The 27,107-nt window shown below is 44.9% G+C and overlaps 1 protein-coding gene across 3 annotated transcripts in view; it reads left to right on the top strand.

Annotated features, from left to right (window-relative positions):
- LOC115101912 (agrin-like) overlaps positions 1-27,107 on the top strand; it is a 492,981-nt gene that overhangs the window by 368,485 nt on the left and 97,389 nt on the right. For all 3 annotated transcript variants that reach the window (XM_065005557.1, XM_065005556.1, XM_065005558.1), the window contains 7 exons: positions 6,115-6,257; positions 6,551-6,656; positions 8,779-8,898; positions 9,470-9,634; positions 15,879-16,022; positions 22,080-22,204; positions 22,371-22,476. In XM_065005557.1, the coding sequence (XP_064861629.1) occupies positions 6,115-6,257; positions 6,551-6,656; positions 8,779-8,898; positions 9,470-9,634; positions 15,879-16,022; positions 22,080-22,204; positions 22,371-22,476 (909 nt within the window). The remainder of the gene's footprint in view (positions 1-6,114; positions 6,258-6,550; positions 6,657-8,778; positions 8,899-9,469; positions 9,635-15,878; positions 16,023-22,079; positions 22,205-22,370; positions 22,477-27,107) is intronic.

Here is a 27,107-nt window from a genome sequence, read left to right as displayed (position 1 = left end):
TTTGGGGGGCTGTATATTTCTTAAAATTGCATTGTTGGTTAAGGGCTTGGAAGTAAGCACATGTAACAAATAACATTTGATTTGATTTGACAATTTTCCAACACTTTTATTTACATGACTGATCAAAATTTGTTTTCTCATGGCTCCCATGTCCCTCTGCAACAGACATGGTGAGCAACATGTTTGGAACATGGAATCGCAAAAAAGTCACAGTATCGAATCGCAACACATGTAGAATTGTGAAAATTGCAATACATTTTGTATCGGCACCTAAGTATCATGATAATATTGTATTGTGAGGTCCCTGGCAATTCCCAGCCCTAGTACGGAGACGTGCAAGCACACACAGACAAAGGGGACTTGTGACAGATGAAAAATGGTCATGTTGACATTCACACGGGTCATGATCTTGGTACAGTGTCTTTTTACAGACAGGCGTGTTTCCTGGCCATGATATTGATAGTACTGGGGTGACTCAGGCCATGTAGGTCACACCCCTTTCTCTACTTTACTTCCCATAATCCACCCTATTATCCTGTCTACTACTTCCCTCTAGTCATCACCTCATCCTATTAGTAAATCACACATTACTTCCTCTATTGCTTCTACAGTTTTTATTTGCTTAGCCAATTCCCAGCTCTTCTTTAAAATAGAGCAAAACGTTTTTTCTTTTCTCCTCTCTCCACCGTAGTGTATTTGCTCATCTTAATGGCGATCCCTTGGCTAAATGGATTCTGGTTATGACATGATTGAGTAAAAGAAGCAGGCAGACACGGGTGCTGGGAGAATAGCTGATGCAGACATCTTCTCTGCTAATTAAAAGGTTCATAGGCAGTGCGGGTGGCAGCCACATCAAAGACCAACAGCTAATTACTGCCCCCCTCCTTCGTTTAACTCCCTCCCTCTCTTCACTTTTATTTATTCCATTTCTTAGGTTTATTTTTATATTTTTATATTCCTTGAGTTTGGACGTGCATGAGCAGAATATGAATCGGGTTGTGAAGGCTCTCTCGGCTCACACTCCCACATTTCCCTTTTCATGGCAAGTTTGCATAAATGGACTCAGTTGGCCAGGCAGGCCGGGGCCTTGTTTATTTAACAGCTGCTTTGTGGTCAGTTGACTCATGCATTTGCATGGGAACCCGTCATTATGGCCTATCACTGTCCCGGATCAGATAGCGTGTGGGCTCATCGTATGGTGTTGACAGACATTTTGCAATGCAATATCGCATAAAGCTTTAGAAGACTCACAAAATGGCCTCTTATATAGTGGTGTCAAATCCATTTTACAATCCTTTTTTATCATCCCCATTCATCATAATCAACACAGTCACAATGATAGCGAATCCCAATAAAGTGAATTCCCATCCATTCTATCGACCCCTCGAGCCTGTCAGAGTCCATTGCTGATGACCCATATCAGGCTGAGGAGACGGACTGCTGCTCCTCTTGTCCCTGCACTGCTTGCTACAGAGTGACCTGCCCCATAATCCACTTAAGAAGATGGGTTATGCTAATTGGCACTTCCACGACTACACTATTGATTTACCCATTAGGGCCAGTGGGGGCCTTGCTAGCGCACCCCGTCAATACAGATGGGAGTGATTCAGATGGTCAAAAGAGGCATTTGGGCTCCCTAGTACTTTACATCTGGTTTTAAGTGTTGTACAATAAGCATTATAACTGGTCTGGAGGATATCAAAAGGATAACTTGCATCATTCTTGTAACATCTTCCTCTGTCTGCCTGTGGAATATCGCCCTCTTGCTCTCTCTCTCTATCTTGGTTTTTCTTCCTTTCTCTCTCTTGCTCTCTCTCCCCCATTCCTTCATTTCCCACAGTCTTGTAAGTGTAGCTGGTGTCAACTATTAGAATATCAAAAGAAGGACCCTCCTATTCTCCAGGGCTGAACTACCTCCCATTTTGTTTGTATTAAATAAAACATTGTGGTCATGTCACGCCCTGACCATAGAGAGCCCTTGGGGTTCTCTATGGTGCAATAGGTCAGAGGGGTGTTCTAGTCTTGAATATCTATGTTGGTGTGAGTATGGTTCCCAATTGGAGGCAGCTGATGATCGTTGCCTCTAATTGGGGATCATGCTTAGCGTGGTCCTTTTCCCACCTGCGTTTGTGGGATATTGTTTTGTTTTGTTTTAGTGCAATGTGCACTATGAACTTGCAGGTTCGTTTATTCTTTGTTGTTTTTTGAAGGTTCACTTTAATAAATATGTGGAACTCTACTCACGCTGGGCCTTGGTCCGCTCATTATGTATACGACGAACGTGCCAGAATATCCCACCACTACAGGACCAAGCAGCGTGCCATGGAGGTAAAGGACAGCTGGACATGGAAAAAATAATGTGTGGATGCGAGACCCTTCCTTTGGTGGGAGTCGCCAAGGAGTATAGGAGGACAGCGACGACGCCGGGGTCCGCGGCCACAGAAACCCCAATATTTTTTTGGGGGGGAAGGGACAGTCGGTCGAGGAGAGAGCCAGAGACCGTCGGGGAATTTATGGAGCTGTTGGAGGAAGGAGATCAGAGAGAGATGTTGGTTAGGTGTATTCTGCAGCGCATTCGCCCTGAAGAGCGCCTCCTCAGCCCTGTAGGTCCTGTGCCGGCTCCATGCACCAGGCCTCCAGTGCGCCTCCCCAGCCCGGTACGTCCTGTGCCGGCTCCCCGCACTCGCCCTGAAGAGTGTGTCATCAGTCCGGTGTCACCTGTGCCGGCTCCATGCACCAGGCCTCCAGTGCGCCTCCCCAGCCCAGTACGTCCTGTGCCGGCTCCCCGCACTCGCCCTGAAGAGCGTGTCATCAGTCCGGTGCCACCTGTGCCGGCTCCACGCACCAGGCCTCCTGTGCGCCTCCCCAGCCCGGTACGTCCTGTGCCGGCTCCCCGCACTCGTCCACCAGTGCGTGTGTACCGTCTGGAGTCTCCAACGACGGTCTACAGCCCAGAACCTCCAGCGACGGTTCACAGTCCAGAGCTTCCGGTGAAGGTTCACAGTCCAGAGCTTCCAGTGAAGGTTCACAGTCCAGAGCTTCCAGTGACGGTCCGGAGCTTCAAGTGACGGTCAACGGTCCGGAACTTCCAGCGACGGTCAACGGTCCGGAGCTTCCAGCGAGGGTCAACGGTCTGGAGCTTCCAGTGACGGTCCACGGCCCGGAGCTTCCAGTGACGGTCCACGGCCCGGAGCTTCAAGTGACGGTCAACGGTCCGGAGCTTCAAGTGACGGTCAACGGTCCGGAGCTTCAAGTGACGGTCAACGGTCCGGAGCTTCCAGTGACGGTCAACGGTCCGGAGCTTCCAGTGACGGTCAACGGCCCGGAGCTTCAAGTGACGGTCAACGTTCCGGAGCTTCCAGTGACGGTCAACGGTCCGGAGCTTCCAGTGACGGTCAACGGTCCGGAGCTTCAAGTGACGGTCAACGGTCCGGAGCTTCAAGTGACGGTCAACGGTCCGGAGCTTCAAGTGACGGTCAACGGTCCGGAGCTTCAAGTGACGGTCAACGGTCCGGAGCTTCAAGTGACGGTCAACGGTCCGGAGCTTCCAGCGACGGTTCACAGTCCAGAGCTTCCAGTGAGGGTCAACGGTCCGGAGCTTCCAGTGACGGTCAACGGCCCGGAGCTTCCAGTCACTCTCCACAGCCCGGAGCTTCCTGCGCCGGAGCCATGGCTGGAGCCTTCCTCTGCACCGGTACCCAGGCACGGCGTCCAGTCCCGCTCCATGGCCGGAGCCTTCTTCTGTGCCGGTGCTCATTCCAGGCACGGTGTCCAGTCCCTCTCCATGGCCGGAGCCTTCCCCTGCTCCGGTGCCCAGTCCGGGCACGTTGTTCTGCCTGGCTTCAGGGGCAGATCCGCAGTCCGAGCGGGGGCTACGTCCCGCACCGGAGTTGCCACCGACGCTAGTTGCCACCGACGCTAGTTGCCCACCCTCCCCATCCAGGTTCAGGTTTTGTGGTCAGAGTCAGCACCTTTGGGGGGGGGTTGGCCGGGGTAGGCCATCATTGTAAATAAGAATTAGTTCTTAACGGACTTGACTAGTTAAATAAAGGTTACGTTTAAAAAATAATAATAATACAAATCTGTGGAGTACAGAGAAGAGGCAGTCATTCAGAAATCACACTATTATTGCACACAGTGAGTGAGTGTCCCTGCAATTTATTATGTGACTTGATAAGCACATTGTAAGGGGTGCGTAACTGGTGGCAGGGAAGTCAGCAGCAGGAGAGCAGAACTAGGAATAGCTGGAGCAGTTTAATAGCAAAACCGATGACATAAAGAAATAACCAGCATGGGTACAAAACCCGACGGGGACCAGTCAACATGTGCACAAGCACTTACAACAAACAGTACCACACAAAGACATGGGGAGAACAGAGGGTTAAATACACAACACGTAATGAGGGAATGAAAACCAGGTGTGTGGAAAAACAAGACAAAACAAATGGAAAATGAAAAATGGATTGGCGATGGCTAGAAGACCGGTGACGTCGACCGCCCAAACAAGGAGAGGAACCGACTTCGGTAGAAGTCGTGACACACATTTTTATTCCTGAACTTATTTAGGCCATAACAAAAGGGTTGAATAGTTAATGACTCAATACATTTCAGCTTTTCATGTTTAATTAATTTGAAAAACATAATTCCACTGAAGGCCAATGACACAAAATCTCAATTTAATTTATTTTAAATTTAGGCTGTAACACATCAAATTGTGGAAAAAGTCAAGGGGTGTGAATACTTTCTGAAGGTGCTGTATATTATATTTCTATGGAAATCTCTATTCCAATATTTTTTCAGCTTTCTAAGTCTCTGATCTTTGGAAATAATTCCGGATGGTCGTTTGTCCTTGTTACCGCTCTCTGAAGAACCATTTTCATAAACATTTCAAGGACAGCTCTTTGAAAAGGCCTCTTTGATCCAGTGAAGTTGACTGTTTTACAGTAAATTAAAAGTTTACCTTCCACAGTCGCCAATACAAAAAGCATCTGAATTACTTTTCTCTGAAGTCTGGTGAAAAGGTGTATTTTTCGTTTTTAAACAACTTTTTGACCGACATCGGTTTAATTATTTGAATTTCTTTCTGTTTTATTCGGTGACCTCAATGCGCACATTGCACTGCAGTTTCTCTAGAGGTAAATCAGATCATATGCAAGAACAAGAGGGGATACATAGAGCAGTTTCTTTGAGGTATGTCTACCGGAAAATACATGAGCTAAGCGATTAATAGTTCGTATTCAGCAGTCAAAAGAGTATGTTTATTTAGAAAAACTACTAAAATAGTGATTTTGTCAGACAGCGTAGGCAGCAGCTCTGTTGGGCTGAAATGATGACTTGGAATGAAATAAAGTCATCAAATAAAACAAACGTAATATACATAATAACAAAAATATTTTATTAAAGTAATGTGTATAAATGATGGTTCATAAGTGATCAGCAGGCATGGGCAGTCACTACCATCATGGGACTTTTATTGATAGTCTGTGTTGTTACAGCATTCAACCGACATAATGCATCGTGCATTTAATGTAAAAATTGAAATAAAATAAATAAATAAAAATATAATACTTTTTTATAATCAAACCAAAACGGACCTCAAAAAGCACTAACCGTTCAGCACTACTGGAGTGGATTGATAATTGGATCTTACAGAACACTGTGCAATTAGTGGCTTCCTCATATCAGGAAATCTGTGTCCATGAAACAGGCTCTTGCATTGATTCCCCCTCGCAGGGATGCAAGTGATAATATTTTCCTCCTCCCTCTATCTTCAACTTTAATTGAAATGTAAAGGATGCCTCACTGGTGGCGCAGCAATGTTGTGCTTAATTTATTTTGTCAATTGCTGGTCCTCTCCATGGTTGGTCATTATCTTGTACTTCCAGCAGCGCCTTTGGTTCAATCTCAGTGCCAACGTGAAGAAAATTCCAACATCAAAAGGTGGCGTGCTCTGAATGTATAAACACTCTGCCATTAACTTTTTTGGGGGGGAAGAAAGACAAAGACGGAAGGCATTTTTACTGATGTATCAAAAGGTTAGGGGTTCTTAAATGTGTGTCTGTGCTGGGCTGTTAATAACCACTTCCGTTTTTTCTCTGTTTGTTGTCTTTGCAGAGTGTGGTTCAGGAGGGTCGGCCTCAGGTGTTGAGAGCTGCGAACAGGATAGGTGTCGTACGTTTGGAGGCTCGTGGGACGAGGACACAGAGGATGACCGCTGTGTCTGTGACTTCGACTGCAATCGCGTGCCTCGCAACCTGGTAAGCCTTGGCCTCCATAACCTAGCCTTCCCAACAACAACCCTCTACTTGGGTTTTACTTAAATAGTGGTGGTTTTCATTTCACGCAAGCCTATGTAATTCCTAGATAATGAATGCATGACATCTGACATTTACATTCAGTTAATATTAGTGCAATTTAATTTTCATATTGAGATGGAACTTGTCGCATGGTTTGAAAATGAACTATGTACATAAAGTCATTTGAAATGAAATTGCTATCTCGCGCTGCTATGTTCCAGCATTCATATGCGTATGACTACAATTATCCACAGGTGTGTGGCTCAGATGGGAAGACCTACAGCAACGAGTGTGAGATGAAGAAGGCCAGTTGCGAAAGGCAAGGGCATCTGCTGATCCAGAATCAGGGACCCTGCACAGGTGAGATGCCTGGACATCCATAAATGATCTAAGATCAGCCAGAGTAATAATCCATCTCGTACAGGGGATTCACAGTTTACTACTTTGTCATAAAGCAACGCCCAGAAATCCTGTTGTTTCTTCTGAATAGCACTTTGGTGGTAACATATCCAACACAGTGTCATTTCCCAGATTCAATGTGGCTACATATGGCTCAACGTGCATGTGGCTACCAAAGGCTCAACATGAAGAAGCTCCTATTTCTCTAGAGACATCCACCACAGGTGCTAGGCAGTTCAGTAGGGAACACTAGTTATACTCGAGTCTCTGCCTTGGCAGTGCAAACCACAAGCTTTAACTGAAGAGACAGTATAGAGATGTTTCTCTAGTAGGCCAGAGTGAAGCCAAAGGCACATAAAAGATTCTGTATGATCACTGCAGCCTGTTTGATTCCTAGCTGTCCTAAAAAATGAGGGAGGGAGCAAACGAAAGGGAGAGAAGAGAGCGATACGCTCAGATTTCACACTCGCATCCCTGTAGAGTTGTCCCTGCTAAGCTGGCATTTTGGCTGCTTTCTGTCACGCTTCTCCACCATCTGCGGATAATCAATCCCTTTTCTTGTGGAATGCTATTGGTGTGCGAGCTCTGGGTCCTCTTCTTCTTCTTCTTCTCCCAAAAAGCTCAGATCAATGGGAATCTCATTGGGCCCTTCTTCATTAGCTATACATGCAGGAACTTGTCTTTGACCATGGTTTGATCTCCAGCCCTTCAAACACACTCATGAAAAGCTCCTGATGGCTTTCACGAACTAGACAAAACAAACAGGGATTGACCTCAACACGATCTTGTTGTTTTGTACTGTCCTATGTTGTTTATAAACAACTTATGTGTGGTGTCTCTGGGAGTTCTTTGATCTATGACAGCTGTCTCTGAAGAACTTTCAAGCTGTCCTATTTTGCATTTTCTATCGGATAACTGGGTCAGTGATTCAAGTCTTCATGAGGTCTAAAAAGATCCTGTGCTATATACCGTTGCTACGTGCAGAGGCACTCAATTCTCTCCTAGGAGACATACAAAGGCTACCTGTACAGAGCCGTGGCAGCAGCAGACCTTGAGATAGAGAGAGTAATACTCTCACATCAGAGAGAACTGCATTATGCCAGACAATGGCCACTGAAGAGGAAAACCCTTGAAGGGTTGAAGAACATATGAAATTAAAAGTTCTCCCTTGCCCTAATAGGCTCAGTACAGATAGTAGCAGGAGCACTGAAAAGTGGCAAGTTAATGAACTGTGTCCAAAGCCCATCACTGGAGTGGGAAAGCACTGAAAAAAGAAAGAGCTAGTCATCACCATTAGGCTTCGGCTCATATCCACACCAGTAAGAGTGTGATTTATGGGCCGGTATGTGCAGCCTCCAAACTCCAAATGAGAAACACAAGAGAGGAAGAAAGAAATAGTGAGTGGAGGCCATTTTGATCCAAGGCTTGGAGAGAGTTTGAGCGATAAGATAATATATTGCCTTGGCCGTTAAAACATCTCCCTCTTTTCCCTCCATCCTTCCATCTCGCGCTCTCGTTTCCCTTATACACAAGTCTCTGTTGGGTAACATATTTGTTTCGGGTGTGTTGTATGTGGGTTTTCTTTTCGAGCTGTCACGTCGGCTTGGAATTTGGCACACGCACAGACAAAACAACTACACACATACGCTCACAGATTGGCCCAGTCCATCACATTCAGCCGCAGACTTGTTGTTTTCTGCTTCTGAAAGCTTGTAGAGATGTTGTGTCGCATGCTGCAATTTCACAGGAGAACAAATGAAGAGAATAGGCCTCCTAGGATGTGGCAAATGTCAGCTGTTCCACTTGGATCACCATTGTTTGTTTTCAGGTAATGGCATAATTTCTCCCTGATTTTGAGCCGTTGTCAGGATTGGGAAAGTAGAATTGTTATCTAGAAGCCAGATGCCAGCTTTTCACCTCTGGCCCTCGAGGTGAACCTCATTGTTCGCTAAAAGTTGCACGTTGTTCAGAGATTGTGTCTTCTAACTCCTTTTAAAAGAGCCTTCAACTGTCACTCTAAAAAGTTGGTTTTTATCTTTTCTTCTCTCCCTCTTTTGTTCCATCCTCGTTCCCATCTCATCAGCGATTTCAGCCACCTCTCCACCGGAGCTGACAGCGCCACAACGCTGCATTCAGTCAGTCTACGGCTGTTGCCGCGACAACAAGACGGCGGCCCTTGGTGTGGGACTCGCTGGATGCACCAGTAAGTGTGCCAACCTCTTACCTGACATCTGATCTCTCACCTGTGACCACTTGTGTTATATCCATCACAATGGTATTAACTTATTGATGCACTCAAACAACCTAGCATATACATTTGCTGGAAAGGAAAACCTGCATATGTAGTGATATTTGAGGGTCTACGTACAGGGCCGGTTTCCAGGACACAGATTCAAGTCTAGTGCTGGACTAAAAGCTCTTTCATTCAGTGCTGCCGAGGGGAGGACGGCTCAAAATAATGGCTGGAATGGAGTATTTGGAATGGTATCAAACTTGTGTTTGATACCATTCACACCATTGCTGCCATTAAACTCCATTCCAGCCATTATTATGAGCCGTCCTCCCTCAGCAGCCTCTGCTGCTTTCAGTTGAGATACGCAATTGAATCCCGGACTAAGCTTAATCAGTTTCTGGGAAACCGTCCTTTAGTGGTCCATCTGATCCCCCTCTGGCATCGCCTCAGACTGGAGAGTTGTTGTTTTGATGTTGTAGCTGTGTAAAATGATCTCATTAATGAAATCATCCATTCAGTCCTATCCTTAATGTGTTCCCAGGTACGTGTCAGTGTAACCCATATGGCACCTACAAGGGGACGTGTGACCCGGGCAGCGGCCAGTGCTCCTGTAAGCCCGGCGTCGGGGGACAGAAGTGCGACCGCTGTGACCCAGGCTTCTGGAACTTCCGTGGCATTGTCACAGAGAACTTGAGCGGCTGCACACGTAAGAGACCTCCTCCTACGTCGCTGCTTTCTGTTTTCTTCACATGAACTGTCCCGATGTAGGGAACAGAAGAGTTTTGGTCCTGTGCACTGCTTCATTTGTAAATCGGGAGGTGCCGGGAACCAAAAGTGAGCACGAGAGGAGGGTGACCTGGGTAGCTCTGATGTACCTTTATAATAAAGCATTGCATCGCATTTGCATAGTGGTATAGAGCTGTAGAGTATAGGCGCTTACAGAAGTTGCACACATGGGGTACATTTTTAGTAGCCTAAGGGTCCTGGGAAAATGTTGCTTTTTATAAACGCATTTCATGCAACTCTGCACCATTTGACATGACTGGAGACTTTTGCAGTATCTTTAATACTGCACAAATGATCTAAATGACACTGAGAATCTGAGATCAATAAAAACGACCTTGTCTTGAAACCATCAATAGCCTAGGTGTGTGGTGAAACACATACAATGTGAGGAGGAAATTATCATTCTAAAACTGCTTTCCAGTTTCACTGACTCGCCCAATGATGGGCAGCGCACTCGCCGGTGATGGACGATGCGTTCATGCCAGAAGCCTATCTGTCTCTTGTTTTACTTTGTAAAACACTATTTGGACGTTGATCAAATATTCTGGTAGCCAACAGCATCGTCTTCTCTTTTCAGCAGGAGTCATTTGCTTTCCAACCTGTGTTTTTCCTGTGATTGTATTTGACATAAAGGCTTGTTTTGTCTGCATGCTGTTCACTGACAGATTTGCTGCGTGTTCCCGACTGTAGGCTATGCTTTGTTATTGGGCTACACAAAATCCACAGCTATTTTTTTTTCAGAAGCTATTGATAAATGATAGGCCTTCTCATGGTGTAGTAGGCTATTCTGAATGATTTGTTTGTTGTATTTGTTTGTTTTATTTGTTTCTGAACAGGCAGTAGTAATTCTATAACTATGGCAAATGTATTTCAAATTGTCAGGGGTGCCGCGGCACCTCCAGCACCCTTCCCGCAGTTATGATTCTATCAGGAAATAAATGATGAAGTGCAACTCTGAAGAGATGAGAGTTGCAGGCTCATGTCTATCAGAGCAGAGAGAGGGAGAGAGATCATAGAAAGTGAATCTCATTCTTGTTCTGTGAGAGATACAGGCGGCACTTCTCACACAGCCACGCGTTGGTCTCAAACATACACTGAACAAAAATATAAACCCAACATGTAAAGTGTTGTTTCCCAGAAATGTTCCACATGCACAAAAAACGTATTTCTCTAATTTGTGCACATCCCTCTTAGTGAGAATTCTCATTTGCCAAGATAATCCATCAACCTGACTGGTATGGCATATCAAGAAGCTGATTAAACAGCATGATCTGATCATGATCATTACACAGCCACCCAGACAGTTGATAAAACTGTGGGTTTGCACAACCGAAGAAACAACCAAACTGTCAGAAACCATCTCAGGGAAGCTAATCTGCGCGCTCGTTGTCCTCACCAGGGTCATGACCTGACTGCAGTTCAGCGTCGTAACCGACTTTAGTGGGCAAATGCTCACCTTCGATGACCACTGGCACTCTGGACTAGTGTGCTCCTCACGGATAATTCCTGATTTCAACTGTTTCAGGCAGATGGCTGACAGCTTGTATGGTGTCGTGTGGGGGACGGTCAACATTGTGTCAACGTGGTAGGGTTATGGTATGGGCAGGCAAAAGCTGCGGACAACAAAAACAATTTGAATGCACAGAGATACCATGACGAGATTCTGAGGACCATTGTCATGCCATTCATCCTCCGCCATCACCTCGTCTTTCAGTATGATAATGCATGGCCCCATGTCGCAAGGATCTGCTCACAATTCCTGGAAGCTGAAAATGTCCCAGTTGTTCCATGGCCTGCATACTCACCAGACATGTCACCCATTGAGCATGTTTGGGATGCTCTGGGCCAACGTGTATGACAGTGTGTTCCAGTTCATGTAAATATCCAGCAACTTCACTCAGACATTGAAGAGGAGTGGGACAACAAGCCACAATCAACAGCCTGATCAACTCTATGCAAAGGAGATGTGTCACGTTGCATGAGGCAAATGGTGGTCACACCAGATACTGACTGGTTTTCTGATCCACACCCCTACTTGTTTTTAAGGTACGGTGCATTCAGAAAGTATTCAGACCCCTTCACTCTTTTCACATTGTGTTACATTACAGCCTTTTTCTAAAAATGGATAAATAATATATATTTTTTAATCCTCAGCAATCTACACACAATACCCCGTAATGACAAAATTAATCTTTTTTTTTTGAAATGTTGGAAAATGTATTACAAATAAAAAACAGAAATACCTTACTTACATAAGTATTCAGGCCCTTTGCTATAAGACTCGAAATTGAGCTCAGGTACATCCTGTTTTCATTGATCATCCTTGAGATGTTTCTACAACTTCATTGGAGTCCACATGTGGTAAATTCAATTGATTGGACATGATTTAGAAAGGCACAGATCTGTCTATATTAGGTCCAACAGTTGACAGTGCATGTCAGTGCACAAACCAGGTCAAAGGAATTTTCCACAGAGCTCCGACACAGGATTGTGTCGAGGCACAAATCTGGGGAAGGGTACCAAAAAATGTCTGCAGCATTGAAGGTCCCCAAGAACACAGTGGGCTCCATCATTCTTAAATTGAAGAAGTTTGGTACCACCAAGACACTTCCTAGAGCTGGCCGCCCGGCCAAACTGAGCAATCGGGTGAGAAGGGCTTGGTCAGGGAGTTGACCAAGAACCCGATGGTCACTCTGACAGAGCTCCAGAGTTCCTTTGTGGAGATGGGAGAACCATCTAGAAGGACAACCATCTCTGCAGCACTCCACCAATCATCCCTTTACAGTAGTGTGACCAGACAAAAGCCACTCCTCAGTTAAAGGCACATGACAGCCCGCTTGAAGTTTGCCAAAAGGCACCTAAAGACTCTCAGACCATGAGAAGCAAGATTCTCTGGTCTGATGAAACCAAGATTGAACCCCTTGGCCTGAATGTCAAGCGTCAGGAGGAGCGTCTGGAGGAAACCTGGAATCATCCCTACAGTGAAGCATGTTGTTGGCAGCATCATGCTGTGGGCAAGTTTTTTAGCGGCAGGGACTGGGAGACTAGTCAGGATAGACGGAAAGATGAACGGAACAAAGTACAGAGAGATCCTTGATGAAAACCTGCTCCAGAGTGCTCAGGACCTCAGACTGGGGTGAAGGTTAATCTTCCAACAGGACAACGACCCTAAGCACACAGGCAAGACAATACAGGAGTGGCTGAATGTCCTTGAGTGGCCCAGCTAGAGCCTGGACTTGAACCCGATTGAACATCTCTGGAGAGACCTGAAAATAGCTGTGCAGTGACTCTACCCAGTCCAACCTGACAGAGCTTGAGGGGATATGCAGAGACGAACGGGATAAACTTCTCAAATACAGGTGTGACAAGCTTGTAGCACCATACACAATAAGACTATGATGTAACCGCTGCCAAAGGTGCTTCAACAAAGTACCGAGTAAAGGGCCTGAATGCGTATGTAAATGTGATATTTGAGTTTTTAATTTTTTATGAATTAGCAAAAATGTCAACCTGTTTTTCTTTGTCATTATGTGTGCAGATTGATGAGGGGAAAAACGATTTAATCAATTTTAGGATAAGGCTGTAACCTAACAAAATGTGGAAAAGGTAATAGGGTCTGAATACTTTCCAAAGGCACGGGGGGCTAGGGTTAGTCATTTATATCTGGAGTATTTCTCCTGTCTTATCTGGTGTCCGGTGTGAATTTAAGTATGCTCTCTCTAATTCTAATTCTCTCTCTCTTTTTTCTCTCTCTCTCGGAGGACCTGAGCCCTAGGACCATGCCTCAGGACTACCTGGCCTGATAACTCCTTGCTGTCCCCAGTCCACCTGGCCGTGCTGCTGTTCCAGTTTCAACTGTTCTGCCTGTGGCTATGGAACCCTCACCTGTTCTCCAGATGTGCTACCTGTCCCAGACCTGCTGTTTCCAACTCTCTAGAGACAGCAGGAGTGGTAGAGATACTCTTAATGATCGGCTATGAAAAGCCAACTGACATTTACTCCTGAGGTGCTGACCTGTTGCACCCTCTACAACTACTGTGACTATTATTATTTGACCCTGCTGGTCATCTATGAACGTTTAAACATCTTGGCCATGTTCTGTGATAATCTCCACCCAGCACAGCCAGAAGAGGACTGGCCACCCCTCATAGCCTGGTTCCTCTCTAGGTTTCTCCCTAGGTTCTGGCTTTTCTAGGGAGTTTTTCCTAGCCACCGTGCTTCTACACCTTCATTGCTTGCTGTTTGAGGTTTTAGGCTGGGTTTCTGTACAGCACTTTGTGACATCAGCTGATGTAAGAAGGGCTTTATAAATACATTTGATTGATTGACTGTATATGTGACCAACAGATGCATATCTGTATTTCCAGACATGTGAAATCCATAGGTTAGGGCCTAATGAATTTATTTACATTTCCTTATATGAACTGTAATTAAGTAAAGGTAGTTTTTTTTAACCCGGTTTTCTCCCCAATTTCGTGGTAGCCAACTGGTAGTTACAGTCTTGTCCCATCGCAGCAACTCCCGTACGGACTCGGGAGAGCCGAAGGTCGAGAGCCGTGTGTCCTCCGAAACACAACCCAACCAAGTCGCACTGCTTCTTGACACAATGCCCACTTAACCCAGAAGCCAGTCGCACCAATGTGTTGGAGGAAACACCATGCACCTGGCGACCGTTCAGCGTGCACTGCGCTCGGCCCGCCACTGGAGTTGCTAGTGCATGATGGGACAAGAACATCCCTGCCGGCCAAACCCTCCCCAAACCCAGACGACGCTGGGCTAATTGTGCACCTCCCTATGGGTCTCCTGGTCGTGGCCAGCTGCGACAGAGCCTGGACTCAAACCCAGAATCTCTAGTGGCACAGCTAGCACTGCGATGCAGTGCCTTAGACCACTGCACCACTTAGGAAGCCTCTTCAGTAAATGTTTTGAAATTGTTCCATGTTGCATTTATATGTTGGTTCAGTGTTGGTTGCAAGTCATAAGCCGGAATCAACTCTTAGAATATTAAGGAAACTCAAATTAACTTTGAACGCTTTTATCAAAATGTTTACATTGCAAAAAGTTACGATTATTTTTCAAGCCACGAAAGGTACCGGATCTGGCCAAATAGGATCCGTAATTAAACAGTCCAAAACGGTGAGGTGCCGGATCCTCTTCCGGCAGGATCCAGCTCAAATCAAACAATGTTCCTGTGTAGTACAGTTACAAGACTCTGGCGCTTGTAATTCAAGGATCTTTGGCTCCCGTATATGTATGCATTCCCTTCTGTAAGACGAATATGTTATATTAGTTAAGTGTAGCACTTGGCTGTAAAGAGATTAAGTTGATAAATGAATGCTTATCGTTGAAGCCAAGGAGGTCATAGGAAGAAAAAGAAGAAAAAGGACTAGATTTACATAATATAACCACTTGAAAGAAAAAAACTGAGACCCAAGAATCAGAGCTTTGTCAAAGCTGTCACACAATTGCACTTGACATTTCCTCAATTCCTTTGTGTGGCTGTGTGTCCGTCATCCTTTTTGGATACTATCCTACTTGTGAACAGAGTTCTTGGCAATACAGTCAAAGACCCGCTGAGCTATTTAGTCCACAGCAGGAGCTTGTATCTGTCTCCACTGTAGCCTGACCTGTGGGGTTTACCCACGGACAAGCAAACAGTACACACATCAGTACATCAGTACAGAGTTCAGCAGGGGGGGAAACATTGATTCCAGGAACATGATGGGGTTTGATGGGGTTGATGTTATTCCTTGGGGCCTGGAGGCTCTCTGTGATCTTTTTGGCCCATCTACCCACTTGCCTCAGGACTCTGGCTGGCCTCTGCCTGAACTATCTATGACTCCAGTCCCGATACCGAGGCGCTGAGATTTACATCATCCTAGGGGGCCTGAGTGTGTGTGAGGGGCTGGTTTCTATGACATAGATTAAGTCTAGTTCGGAACTGAAAAGCCCAGTAGAAAATCTTGAAGAGTTTTAGGGAAAGAGTTAAGCTGGATAAGCAATATTCTTTATCTTGCAGTGTGGTGAACAGGTGGATTGTTATTCACTGTTTGTCATTAAGTACCACTTACCCTTTTGTTTCCATCTCTCTCAATGTCTCTCTTCCTCCATTCCTTCCTTCTCCCTATTTATATCTCCCTTCCTCTCTTTCTTTCTCTCCCCAGCGTGTAACTGCGACGCAGTGGGCTCGGTGAGGGACGACTGCGAGCAGATGTCAGGCCTGTGCTCCTGCAAGACTGGAGCGAAGGGCACAAAATGCAATGTGTGCCCCGACGGCAGTAAGATGGGCAGGAGCGGCTGCGACACAGGTACAGGGAGCCCCTGCTGACTGACGTGCGCCATCTGTTAACTCACCGCGCCACCGACGGAGCATGGCAACCCCTCGGCTCTCGTCTCGTCCCTGTAACTCCTCTCATCCAGGGAGCGGCCTTGCAGAAGGGAATTCATGAACTCAGTGGATTTTTCCTCTAAGCCACCTGTTTTATTAGCATTAAGAAGTATCAGAAAGTGAAGCGGCTGCAGTACAATAACAATCAAATCCAATTGTATTAGTCACATGCGCCGAATACAACAGTATTCAGTGTTGTATGCTGAAATGCTTACTTATGAGCCCTTAGCCAACAATGCAGTAAGAATGTTTTTTTTTTTTACAAATAAATAAATAAAATGAACAAGTAATAGCGAGACTATATACAGGGGGTACCGGTACAGAGTCAATGTGCGGGAGCACCGGTTAGTCGAAGTAATGGAGGTAATATGTACATGTAGGTAGAGTTATTAAAGTGACTATGTATAGATGATAAGAGAGAGTAGCAGCGGTGTCAAAGGGGGGGGAAGGCAATGCAGATAGTCCTGGTAGCCATTTGATTAGGTGTTCAGGAGTCTGAATGTTATGGCTTGGGGGTAGGAGCTATTTAGAAGCCTCTTGGACCTAGCCGTGGCGCTCCGGTACCGCTTGCCGTGCAGTAGCAGACAGAACAGTCTATGACTAGGGTGGCTGGAGTCTTTGACAACAATGGCTGTTGTTGTAGCTGTAATTTTTCATTCTGTTATTTGAAGGAAAAACAAATCAGAAATATCAGTTTATTAAGTACACAACCCCATTCACAAAAATGGTTTGCTCCTATAGACATTGAGTCAGGTGTGCCGGTTCCAGTACCTCAGCACCTCGTCTGTCCTCCTGGGCTATTCACGCACGACGGTGTCTAGGTTTTTTTTTTTTTTTATCCCTTTCTCAGTTTTATTACAGTTTTATCCCCAATTTCATGTCATCCAGTTGGTAGTTACAGTTTTGTCCCATCGCTGTCAATTTAGGAGTGCGCAGTACAAAAACACTCGTCGGTGCTTGTCACGGATGGTCTATAATGCACTAGAGGGTTCCACTCTTATCAGCTAAAAAGAAGAAGAAGCGGCTCCAGTGGGCACACGATCGCCGACACTGGTCAATTTAGGAGTGAAAAAACATTGCCTGGTCCGACGAATCCCAGTTCCTGTAGCATCATGCTGATGGCAGAGTCAGGATTTGGTGTAAGCAGCATGAGTCCATGGCTCCATCCTGCCTGATGTACAGGCTGATGGTTACAATGGTGTGGGGAATGTTTTCCTGGCACACGTTAGGTCTCTTGATACGAATTGATAAATATTTGAATGCCACACTTTGTTGAATCCATTCCCCAAATAATTCAGTCTGTTCTGGAATCAAAGGGTAGTCTGACTTGGTACTAGATGGATGTACCTAATACAATATTTGGGAAATTTATCCAGTATCCATTAATTTAGCCCACCATTCTAATGTCTATATGAATGGCAACCTAACCTAATGAATACACATAACTGAGAGGGAAGGTCCCGCTTTGTTATCTGGGCACTGTCTCGTTAACACCCACCGTCAGCTATTGACAGGAAGTCAAGTGCTTAATGAAGTCAATAGTCCCAGCACAAAGTGGGGTGAGGTGGGGGGGGGTGCACTTGAAAGCCGAGAGGAGGCTCTCTGCACAACAGTTAGGTCAGCGCAGAGAGGAGAGCACACACTTGATGCCTCAGGGGCTCATGGCAATGATTCTTAGCCCCTGTTGTTGCTGCTGATGCAACCCAGTGGTTGCTTCAAACAGGTTCCTTGGTCAGAGTAATCAGTAATCAAATCAAAGTTAATTTGTCACGTGCGCCGAATACAACAGGTGTTACTGTGAAATGCTTACTTAAAGGCTCTAACCAATAGTGCAAAAAAGGTGTTAGGTGAACAATAGGTAAGTAAAGAAATAAAACAACAGTAAAAAGACTATATACAGTAGCTATAAAAGTAGCGAGGCTACATACCGGTTAGTCTGGCTGACTGAGGTAGTATGTACATGTAGATATGGTTAAAGTGACTATGCATATATGATGAACAGAGAGTAGCAGTAGCGTAAAATAGGGGTTGGGGGGGAGGCACACAATGCAAATAGTCCGTGTAGCCATTTGATTACCTGTTCAGGAGTCTTATGGCTTGGGGGTAAAAACAGTTGAGAAGCCCTTTTGTCCTAGACTTGGCACTCCGGTAACGCTTGCCATGCGGTAGTTGAGATAACAGTCTATGACTGGGGTGGCTGGGGTCTTTGACAATTGTTAGGGCCTTCTTCTGACACCGCCTGGTGTAGAGGTCCTGGATTGCACGCAGCTTAGATGTACTGGGCCGTACACACTACCCTCTGTAGTGCTTTACGGTCAGAGGCCGAGTAATTTCTGTACCAGGCAGTGATGCAACCAGTCAGGATGCTCTCAATGTTGCAGCTGTAGCACTTTTTGAGGATCTCAGACCCATGCCAAAACTTTTTAGTTTCCTGAGGGAGAATATGCCTTCATGACTGTCTTGGTGTGTTTGGACCATTCTAGTTTGTTGTTGATGTGGACACCGAGGAACTTGAAGCTCTCAACCTGCTCCACTACAGCCCCGTCGATGAGAATGGGGGCGTGCTCGGTCCTCTTTTTCCTGTAGTCCATAATCATCTCCTTTGTCTTGGTTACGTTGAGGGATAGGTTGTTATTCTGGCACCACATGGCCAGGTCTCTGACCTCCTCCCTATATGCTGTCTCATCGTTGTCTGTGATCAGGCCTACCACTGTTGTGTCGTCTGAAAACTTAATGATGGTGTTGGAGTCGTGCCTGGCCATGCAGTCGTGAGTGAACAGGGAGTACAGGAGGGGAGCTCCAGTGTTGAGGATCAGCGTGGCAGATGTGTTGCTAACTACCCTCACCACCTGGGGTCGGCCCATCAGGAAGTCCAGGATCCAGTTGCAGAGGGAGGTGTTTAGTCCCAGGATCCTTAGCTTAGTGATGAGCTTTGAGGGTACTATGGTGTTGAACGCTGAGCTGTAATCAATTAATAGCATTCTCACATAAGTGTTATTTTTGTCCAGGTGGGAAAGGGCAGTGTGGAGTGCAATAGAGATTGCATCATCTGTGGATCTGTTTGAGCGGTATGCAAATTGGAGTGGGTCTAGGGTTTCTGGGATAATGGTGTTGATGTGAGCCATTACCAACCTTTCAAAGCACTTCATGGCTACGGACGTGAGTACTAAGGTCTATAGTCATTTAGTCAGGTTGCCTTTGTGTTCTTGGGCACAGGGACTATGGTGGTCTGCTTGAAACATGTTGGTATTACAGACTCAGTCAGGGACATGTTGAAAATGTTAGTGAAGACACCTGCGAGTTGGTCAGCACATGCCCGGAGCACACGTCCTGGTAATCTGTCTGGCCCCGCAGCCTTGTGTATGTTGACCTGTTTAAAGGTCTTACTCACGTCAGCTACGGAGAGCCTGATCACACAGTCATCCAGAACAGCTGATGCTCTCATGCATGCCTCAGTGTTGCTTGCTTCAAAGCGAGCATAGAAGTGATTTAGCTCGTCTGGTATGCTCGTGTCACTGGGCATGTCACAGCTGTGCTTCCCTTTGTAGTCTGTAATAGTTTGCAATCCTTGCCACATAAGACGAGCGTTGGAGCCGGTGTAGTATGATTCAATCTTAGCCCTGTATTGACGCTTTACCTGTTTGATGGTTCGTCGCAGGGTTAGCATGATTTCCAGTCCCACACCTTGAAAGCGGCAGCTCTACCCTTTAGCTCAGTGTGAATGTTGCCTGTAATCCATTGCTTCTGGTTGGGGTATGTACGTACAGTCAATGTGGAGACGACATCCTCGATGCACTTATTGATAAAGCCAGTGACGGATGTGGTGTACTCCTCAATGCCATTGGAAGAATCCCGGAACATGTTCCAGCTTGTGATATCAAAACAGTCCTGTAGTTTAGCATCTGCTTCATCTGACCACTTTTTTTATAGACCGAGTCACTGGTGCTTCCTGCTTTCATTTTTGCTTGTAAGCAGGAATTGGGAGGATAGAGTTGTGGTCGGATTTACCAAATGGAGGGCGAGGGAGAGCTTTGTATGCGTCTCTGTGTGTGGAGTACAGGTGATCTAGAATTTGTTTCCCTCTGGTTGCTCTTTTAATATGTTGGTATAAATTATGTAGAACTGATTTAGGTTTCCCTGCATTAAAGTCTCCGGCCACTAGGAGCGCCGCCTCTGGGTGAGTGATTTCATGTTTGCTTATTTCCTTCCTTATACAGCTGACTGAGTGCGGTCTTAGTGCCAGCATCTGTCTGTGGTGGTAAATAAACAGCCACGAAAAGTATAGCTGAAAACTCTTTAGGCAAGTAGTGGCCTGCAATTTATCACAATATACTCTATTTCAGGCGAGCAAAATCTAGAGACTTCCTTAGATTTCGTGCACCAGCTGTTGTTTACAAATATGCACAGATCGCCCGCCCTCGTCTTACCAGAGTGTGCTGTTCTATCCTGCCGGTGCAGCGTGTATCCCACTAGCTGAATATCCATGTCGTCATTCAGCCACGATTCCGTGAGACATAGGATATTACAGTTTTTGATGTCCTGTTGGTAGGATATTCGTGATCGTACCTCGTCTAGTTTATTGTCCAATGATTGCACGTTGGCGAATAGTATTGCTGGTAACGGCAACTTTCCCAGTCGACTTTGCCGGGTCCTGACCAGGCATCCGGCTCTTTGCCCTCTGTACCTGCGTCGCTTCCTCTTGCAAGTAACGGAATGTCGGTCCTGTGGGGTGTTTGGAGAATGTCTTGTGCGTCGTCTTTGTTGCAGAAAAAATCTTTGTCTAATCCGAGGTGAGTGATCGCTGTCCTGATATCCAGAAACGATTTCTTGCCGTAAGATACGGTTGCAGAAACATTATGTACAAAATAAGTTACAAATAACGTGAAAACCCCCCCACATAATAGCACAATTGGTTGGGTGCCCATAAAACTGCTGCCATTTCTTCCGCCGCCATTTTAATGATCAGTGCTGTGAAGGCGCCTGATCCCAAACACAACAAACATGACGGAATGAGACCAAATCCCTTTTTTATTGTCTTGAAAAGAGTCCACATATTTACTTTATACTAAAGATTCATCATTAATATATTCGCATATGGAAAGCATAACAATAGTTCATCTGCATAACCTACGCATGTTTCTATACAGTCCAAGAGTATTGAGACAGGGACAAATGTTTTGTTGTTTTGGCTCTGTCCTCCAGCACTGAATTTGAAATGATACAATGACTGTGTGAATAACGATGAGTGAGAAAGTTACAGAGACAGAAATATCATACCCCAAGACATGCTAACTTTTCAGAGGGGAGTTTAGCATTTTTTTTTGGGGGGGGGGGTCATCATTATTCAAGATTAATTCAGGACTATCCATAATCATTGTAGCATCCACATTAATGGAGAAGTGTTTAGAAACATATGATATTCATATTTACAATAAAAGTGACTCCAAATTGACACAATACATTGTTCATTCGTATTGGGCACAAAATAATCTGAAACACAACCAAAACAAACTGCATCCAACAAATGTGTAGAGTCACATGTAGTCATTACGTACTCTGAATATTGGACCAAATACTTTTTTTTACTACACATAGACTGAATTTGCCCCAATACTTTTGGTCCTCTGAAATGGTGGTACTATGTACAAACGGTGCTGTATTTGCTTATGAAAATACCCTCAAATTAAAGCTGACAGTCTGCACCTTAACCTCATAGTCATTGTATCACTTAAAATCCAAAGGGCTGAAGTAGAGAGCCAAAACAACAACAATTGTCACTGTCACATGACTTTTGGACCTCCCTGTATGTATGTGGAAGTGGTACCATGCATATAGATTATTATGGTGATTATCAACTAGGATTCAGAGCAGTTAATTTCAGCATCATGATTTGGACCATGAATACACATTCATATGATGGACAGTGATGGTATCCATTGACCCATGAGTTGATTTTAACCCTTCATTCCCATCCCAGGTGCTGATGCCCCAACCTCATGTAATGAGCTGGACTGCAAGTTTGGTGCGTCTTGTGTTGAGGTCAATGGTCAAGCCCACTGTGAATGCCCCTCGCCCGAATGTGACGAGATGAACAAGACCAAGGTGGGCCTTTACATTATCCTCTCTATGTCAGAAATTCATCACAGAATCCAGAACACTTTATCTGGAACTACTGAGCTTGTGATCGGCCTAAAGTGGTCGGTAGTAAGCAGGCATAGAGTTAACAAGCTGTGATCCTAGCCTGTTTCTATTTTTTTCCCCTGAGCAGGTGTGTGGCTCTGATGGGGTGACCTACGCTGACCAGTGCCAGCTGAGCACCATTGCCTGTAGGCGGGACAAGCACATCAGAGTGGAACACTTTGGCCAGTGTGCAGGTGAGCTCTGTCTGGCCTCCATACATCATACTAGGGAATGTCCTTCTCCTGTTGTCAGGCCCATATCAAAAGATAATGAATAACACCACAGGCGTTGGAAAGACCAACTGTCCTCTCTCTCTCCTTGTCAAAGCCAAGAGACTAGGGTTTGGGTTGTGTCCTCTGTGGTTGGTGCAGTATTGCTTCACTGTGTCTTTCACCGAGGTTTGTCTTTGGATAGCCTCCATGGCTATACTTTAAAGTATACAAATTTTACTTTACACATTACTGTAGTAAACAGTTTTTGAGACTGACTGTACCAGATACCGTCAAGTGTTTGTATTTTAGTGTATGTGGGCTCTGTATGTGCCAAGAATTTGCAGTAAAGCACAAGTTTTCTTGTGGAAATAACGACCAGCTGGCGTGTCGTCAACATACCTGTGAGCGCACACGACGACAGCTGAGGCTCTTTACCATCATCCTCCCTGCTTCGGATGGCTGACAGAGAGGAGCGAGGAAGAGGGAAAACAATTTCTTGGGAGAGAAACGAGGCCCAAGATGCTCCCCTGGAGATCGAGAAACTACCGTTTGGCTGCAGCCTGAGCCACTGAATCGCCCATAAATGGTTGACATTTTACTGTTTGATTCCCTGCACCCCTGTGCGGATTAGGGAGGTTTAGCTCCCAAATTCTCAGTGGGCAATCCCCTTCGCAGCTTTTAGCTGGATGAGTGCACCACTGTTCAGCTATCAGAGGGGAGATTGGCGAAATGCTTGAGGATGGGGGGAAGGGTAGGCCTTCTGATACCTGGTTTGGAATAGAGGTTGTGGGTAGAGGTCTTCACGGGTCCAAAAAGTTGGACTCATTCTGAAATGGATCCGTGGCGTTCCCTCCTGACCGATATGCATAAATTCTTCTTTTTTTTTTTAAGAGAACTGTTCCAAATGGACCCATGCTGGTTTGGATCCAAGAGACCCGTTCAGATCCGAGACTAGAATGACAGAGTGAAAGAAACCTCAATAAACGCGTGATAGGCTATTGGCCAAATGATCCATAGTTACATTTCCTTAAAAACGGTGTGAAACAAATTACAACTTTATAGCCTTGGTTTTTACTTTCCTAAAACAATAATTGTACACCTCACGGTTCAGCTGTCGGAGATTTGAGCACTAAATGCATCAGGGCATTGCATGCATCTAGACAGGCCTAAAGGCCTAGGTGTCCACTGTATGATATTAATATATATATATATATATCACACCCACAGTGTGTACAGTGCATTCGGAAAGTATTCAGACCCCTTGACTTTTTCCACATTTTGTTACATTACAGCCTTATTCTAAAATGAATTAAATAGTTTTTTCCCCTCATCAATCTACACACAATACCCCATAATCACAAAGCAAAAACAGGTTTTTAAAAATATTTTCAAAAGTATTAAAAATAAAAACTGAAATCACACATTTACATAAGTATTCAGACCCTTTACTGTTGAAGCACCTTTGGCAGCGATTACAGCCTTGGGTCTTCTTGGGCAGCTATTTTCAGGTCTCTCCAGAGATGTTAGATCGGGTTCAAGTCCGGGCTTTCGCTGGACCACTCAGAAATATTCCAAACATAGTCTGAGACAGTTGTGGGATGCGAAGAAACCCAAATTAATAAAACCACTAGCATAAAGTGTTTTAAGCAACAAGCATGACTCAACAGATGACAATGTTTTGCTTAAAAGGTTGAGAAACTATGAGTCTGTCTCTTCACATTAAAAGCACAGCAATAGGTTGCCAGGTGCACAGTGTTTCCTCCGACACATTGGTGCAGCTGGTTTCCGGGTTGGATGCGCGCTGTGAAGCAGTGCGTCTTAGTTGGGTTGTGTATCGGAGGACGCATGACTTTCAACCTTCGTCTCTCCCGAGCACGTACGGGAGTTGTAGCGATGAGACAAGATAGTAGCTACTAACAGTTGGATACCACGAAATTCAGGAGAAAAGGGGGTAAAAAAAACAAAAAAAACAGAATAGATGATTGCTGCCCGCAAAGTTATTCATTCACTTATTTGGCCTCTCCCACATCTCTCCCAAAGATGATCTATTGCCTCAGCAAAACTGACTGTGCTCCAACTGGCCACCCCGTCCTGCCTTGATGTCATTACTGGTTAATGAGACAGCGCACATTTGAAAAAAAATAATCAGTACAATAAATTAAGTCCCAAACGGAAGGGAAATAGATTGTCATCTGTAGCCCCATGACATCAGCCAAAACATGCTCAATAATTCGATGCATTCACACACTGCTATAGGCCTATGCTACATCTTTATTTACCCAGTTCATTAATAGAGATTTACAATTCAAATAAATTATCATTGTTGTTGTTGCTGTCTCTTCACATTAAAAGCGCAGTCCGGGTTGGATGCGTGCTGTGTTAAGAAGCAGTGCGGCTTAGTTGGGTTGTGTATCGGAGGACGCATGACTTTCAACCTTCGTCTCTCCCGAACACGTACGGGAGTTGTAGCGATGAGACGAGATGGTAGCTACTAAAACAATTGGATACCACGAAATTGGGGAGAAAAAGGGGTAAAATTCTCCCCAAAAAAAAACAAAAAAAACGCAGCAATGCGCACACGGCATTAGGCTATAAACACAAATGTTCCATTAGCAGGATTACACCATTATCAAAAGTGACCGCAAATGTGATTTATGCATGTATTTCTTTTATTACAAAGGGGACTTTTTTTATGGTGAAAATTATCTTCCCCAAACTTGAAACCGACGCGCTGCTTATATATACCAGTTAGGCTCTACACCTATTGTAAAGCGGATTAATGTGCTTCATTTTAAGAAGTTGTTTGGCCACTTTAGTTGTGAATCAAACCTTATCAAAATATATACGCCTATGGGCTAGGCTACATGAAGTGTGCGACTATGATTTGTTTTTAAAGTCAACAACAAAAATTCTATATTTATTGCCTGACGCTGGGCATCATTCACATGTGATATTGTCACCCATCAGAATATTATTGTTTTAATCTTGTTTTAGCATATACTAAATAATATACAGTACCAGTCAAAAGTTTGGTCACACCTACTTATTCCAGGGTTTTTCTTTATTTTTACTATTTTCTACATTGTAGAATAATAGTGAAGAAATCAAAACTATGAAATAACACACGGAATCATGGAGTAACCACAAAAGTGTTAAACAAATAAAAATATACTTGAGATTCTTCAAAGTAGCCACCCTTTGCCTTGATGACAGCTTTGCACACTCTTGGCATTCTCTCAACCAGCTTCATGGGGGAGTCACCTGGAATGCATTTCAATGAAGAGGTGTGCCTTTGTTAAAAGTTCATTTGTGGAAGTTTGAGCCAATCAGTTGTGTTATGACAGGGTAGGGGTGGTATACAGAAGATAGCCCTATTTGGTAAAAGATCAAGTCCAAATTATGGCAAGAACAGCTCAAATAAGCAAAGAGAAACGATAGTCCATCATTACTTTAATTAAGACATGAAGGTCAGTCAATCTGGAAAATGTCAAGAACTTGTAAAGTTTCTTCAAGTGCAGTTGCAAAAACCATCAACCGCTATGATGAAACTGGCTCTCATGAGGACCGCCACTGGAAAGGAAGACCCAGGATTACCTCTGCTGCAGAGGATACCAGCCTCAGAAATTGATGCTCAAGTCAATGCTTCATAGTTTAAGTAACAGACAGAGGAGACTGCATGAGTCAGGCCTTCATGGTCGAATTGCTGAGAATAAACTACTACTAAAGGACACCAATAGAAGAAGAGACTTGCTTGGGCATTGAAACACGAGCAATGGACATTAGAGAGGTGAAAATCTGTCCTTTGGGCTGATGATTCCAAATGTGATTTTTGGTTCCAACTGCCATGTCTTTGTGAGATGCCGAGTAGGTGAACGGGTGAGCTCCGCATGTGTGGTTCCCACCGTGAAGCATTGAGGTGTGGGGGTGCTTTGCTAGTAACACTGTCTGTGATTTATTTAGAATTCAAGGCACACTTAACTAGCATGGCTACCACAGCATTCTGCAGCAATACGCCATTCCATCTGGTTTGCGCTTAGTGGGACTATCATTTATTTTTCCGATCCGGGGTCGGATCTCAGAATTTTGGGTCTGTTGAACCCAGGAAGACCTCTGGTGGGTACCTTCCTTTCCCCTGCTGATCTTGGTGAAGTTTGTCAGGCCTGAAGTAGGTGCAACGCTTCGAAGGCACCACCTCAACCCCTAACCAAGGCTTCTGAAGTAGTGCTGTGTGGTGGCCTCATACATGCAGGTACACAGAAGCAGGGGTGCAACTTTCACTGGGGACATCCTGAAATAGCATTTTTGTCCCCCTGTTCTATCATAGGAATATGATACAAAACGAGGCAACTGTGTGCTTTAGGACCATGTGGACGCCTCCGAGTGGTCACGTAGGCTGTTTGGAGTGTATATAATAATATTATTATAATATAATATAGTAATTAAATTATATACACTCCATTATATCTAAAACCAGTTGCGTCCCTGCACAGGAGTAAGAGTAATTTGCTCTATGAGAGGCCGCCAGCACTTTGATCTGGTGATTAGTGATCTGACGCCGTCGGTTACCAATGAAATTCACTACAGATTCATTCTTTGTTGCCTGGCGATGGAGA

This window comes from Oncorhynchus nerka, linkage group LG20 (assembly GCF_034236695.1).
Source record: "Oncorhynchus nerka isolate Pitt River linkage group LG20, Oner_Uvic_2.0, whole genome shotgun sequence".
In the NCBI taxonomy this organism is placed as follows: Eukaryota; Metazoa; Chordata; class Actinopteri; order Salmoniformes; family Salmonidae; genus Oncorhynchus; species Oncorhynchus nerka.
Note: the sequence above shows the minus strand (reverse complement) of the source record. Positions and strands in the feature narration are given on the sequence as shown.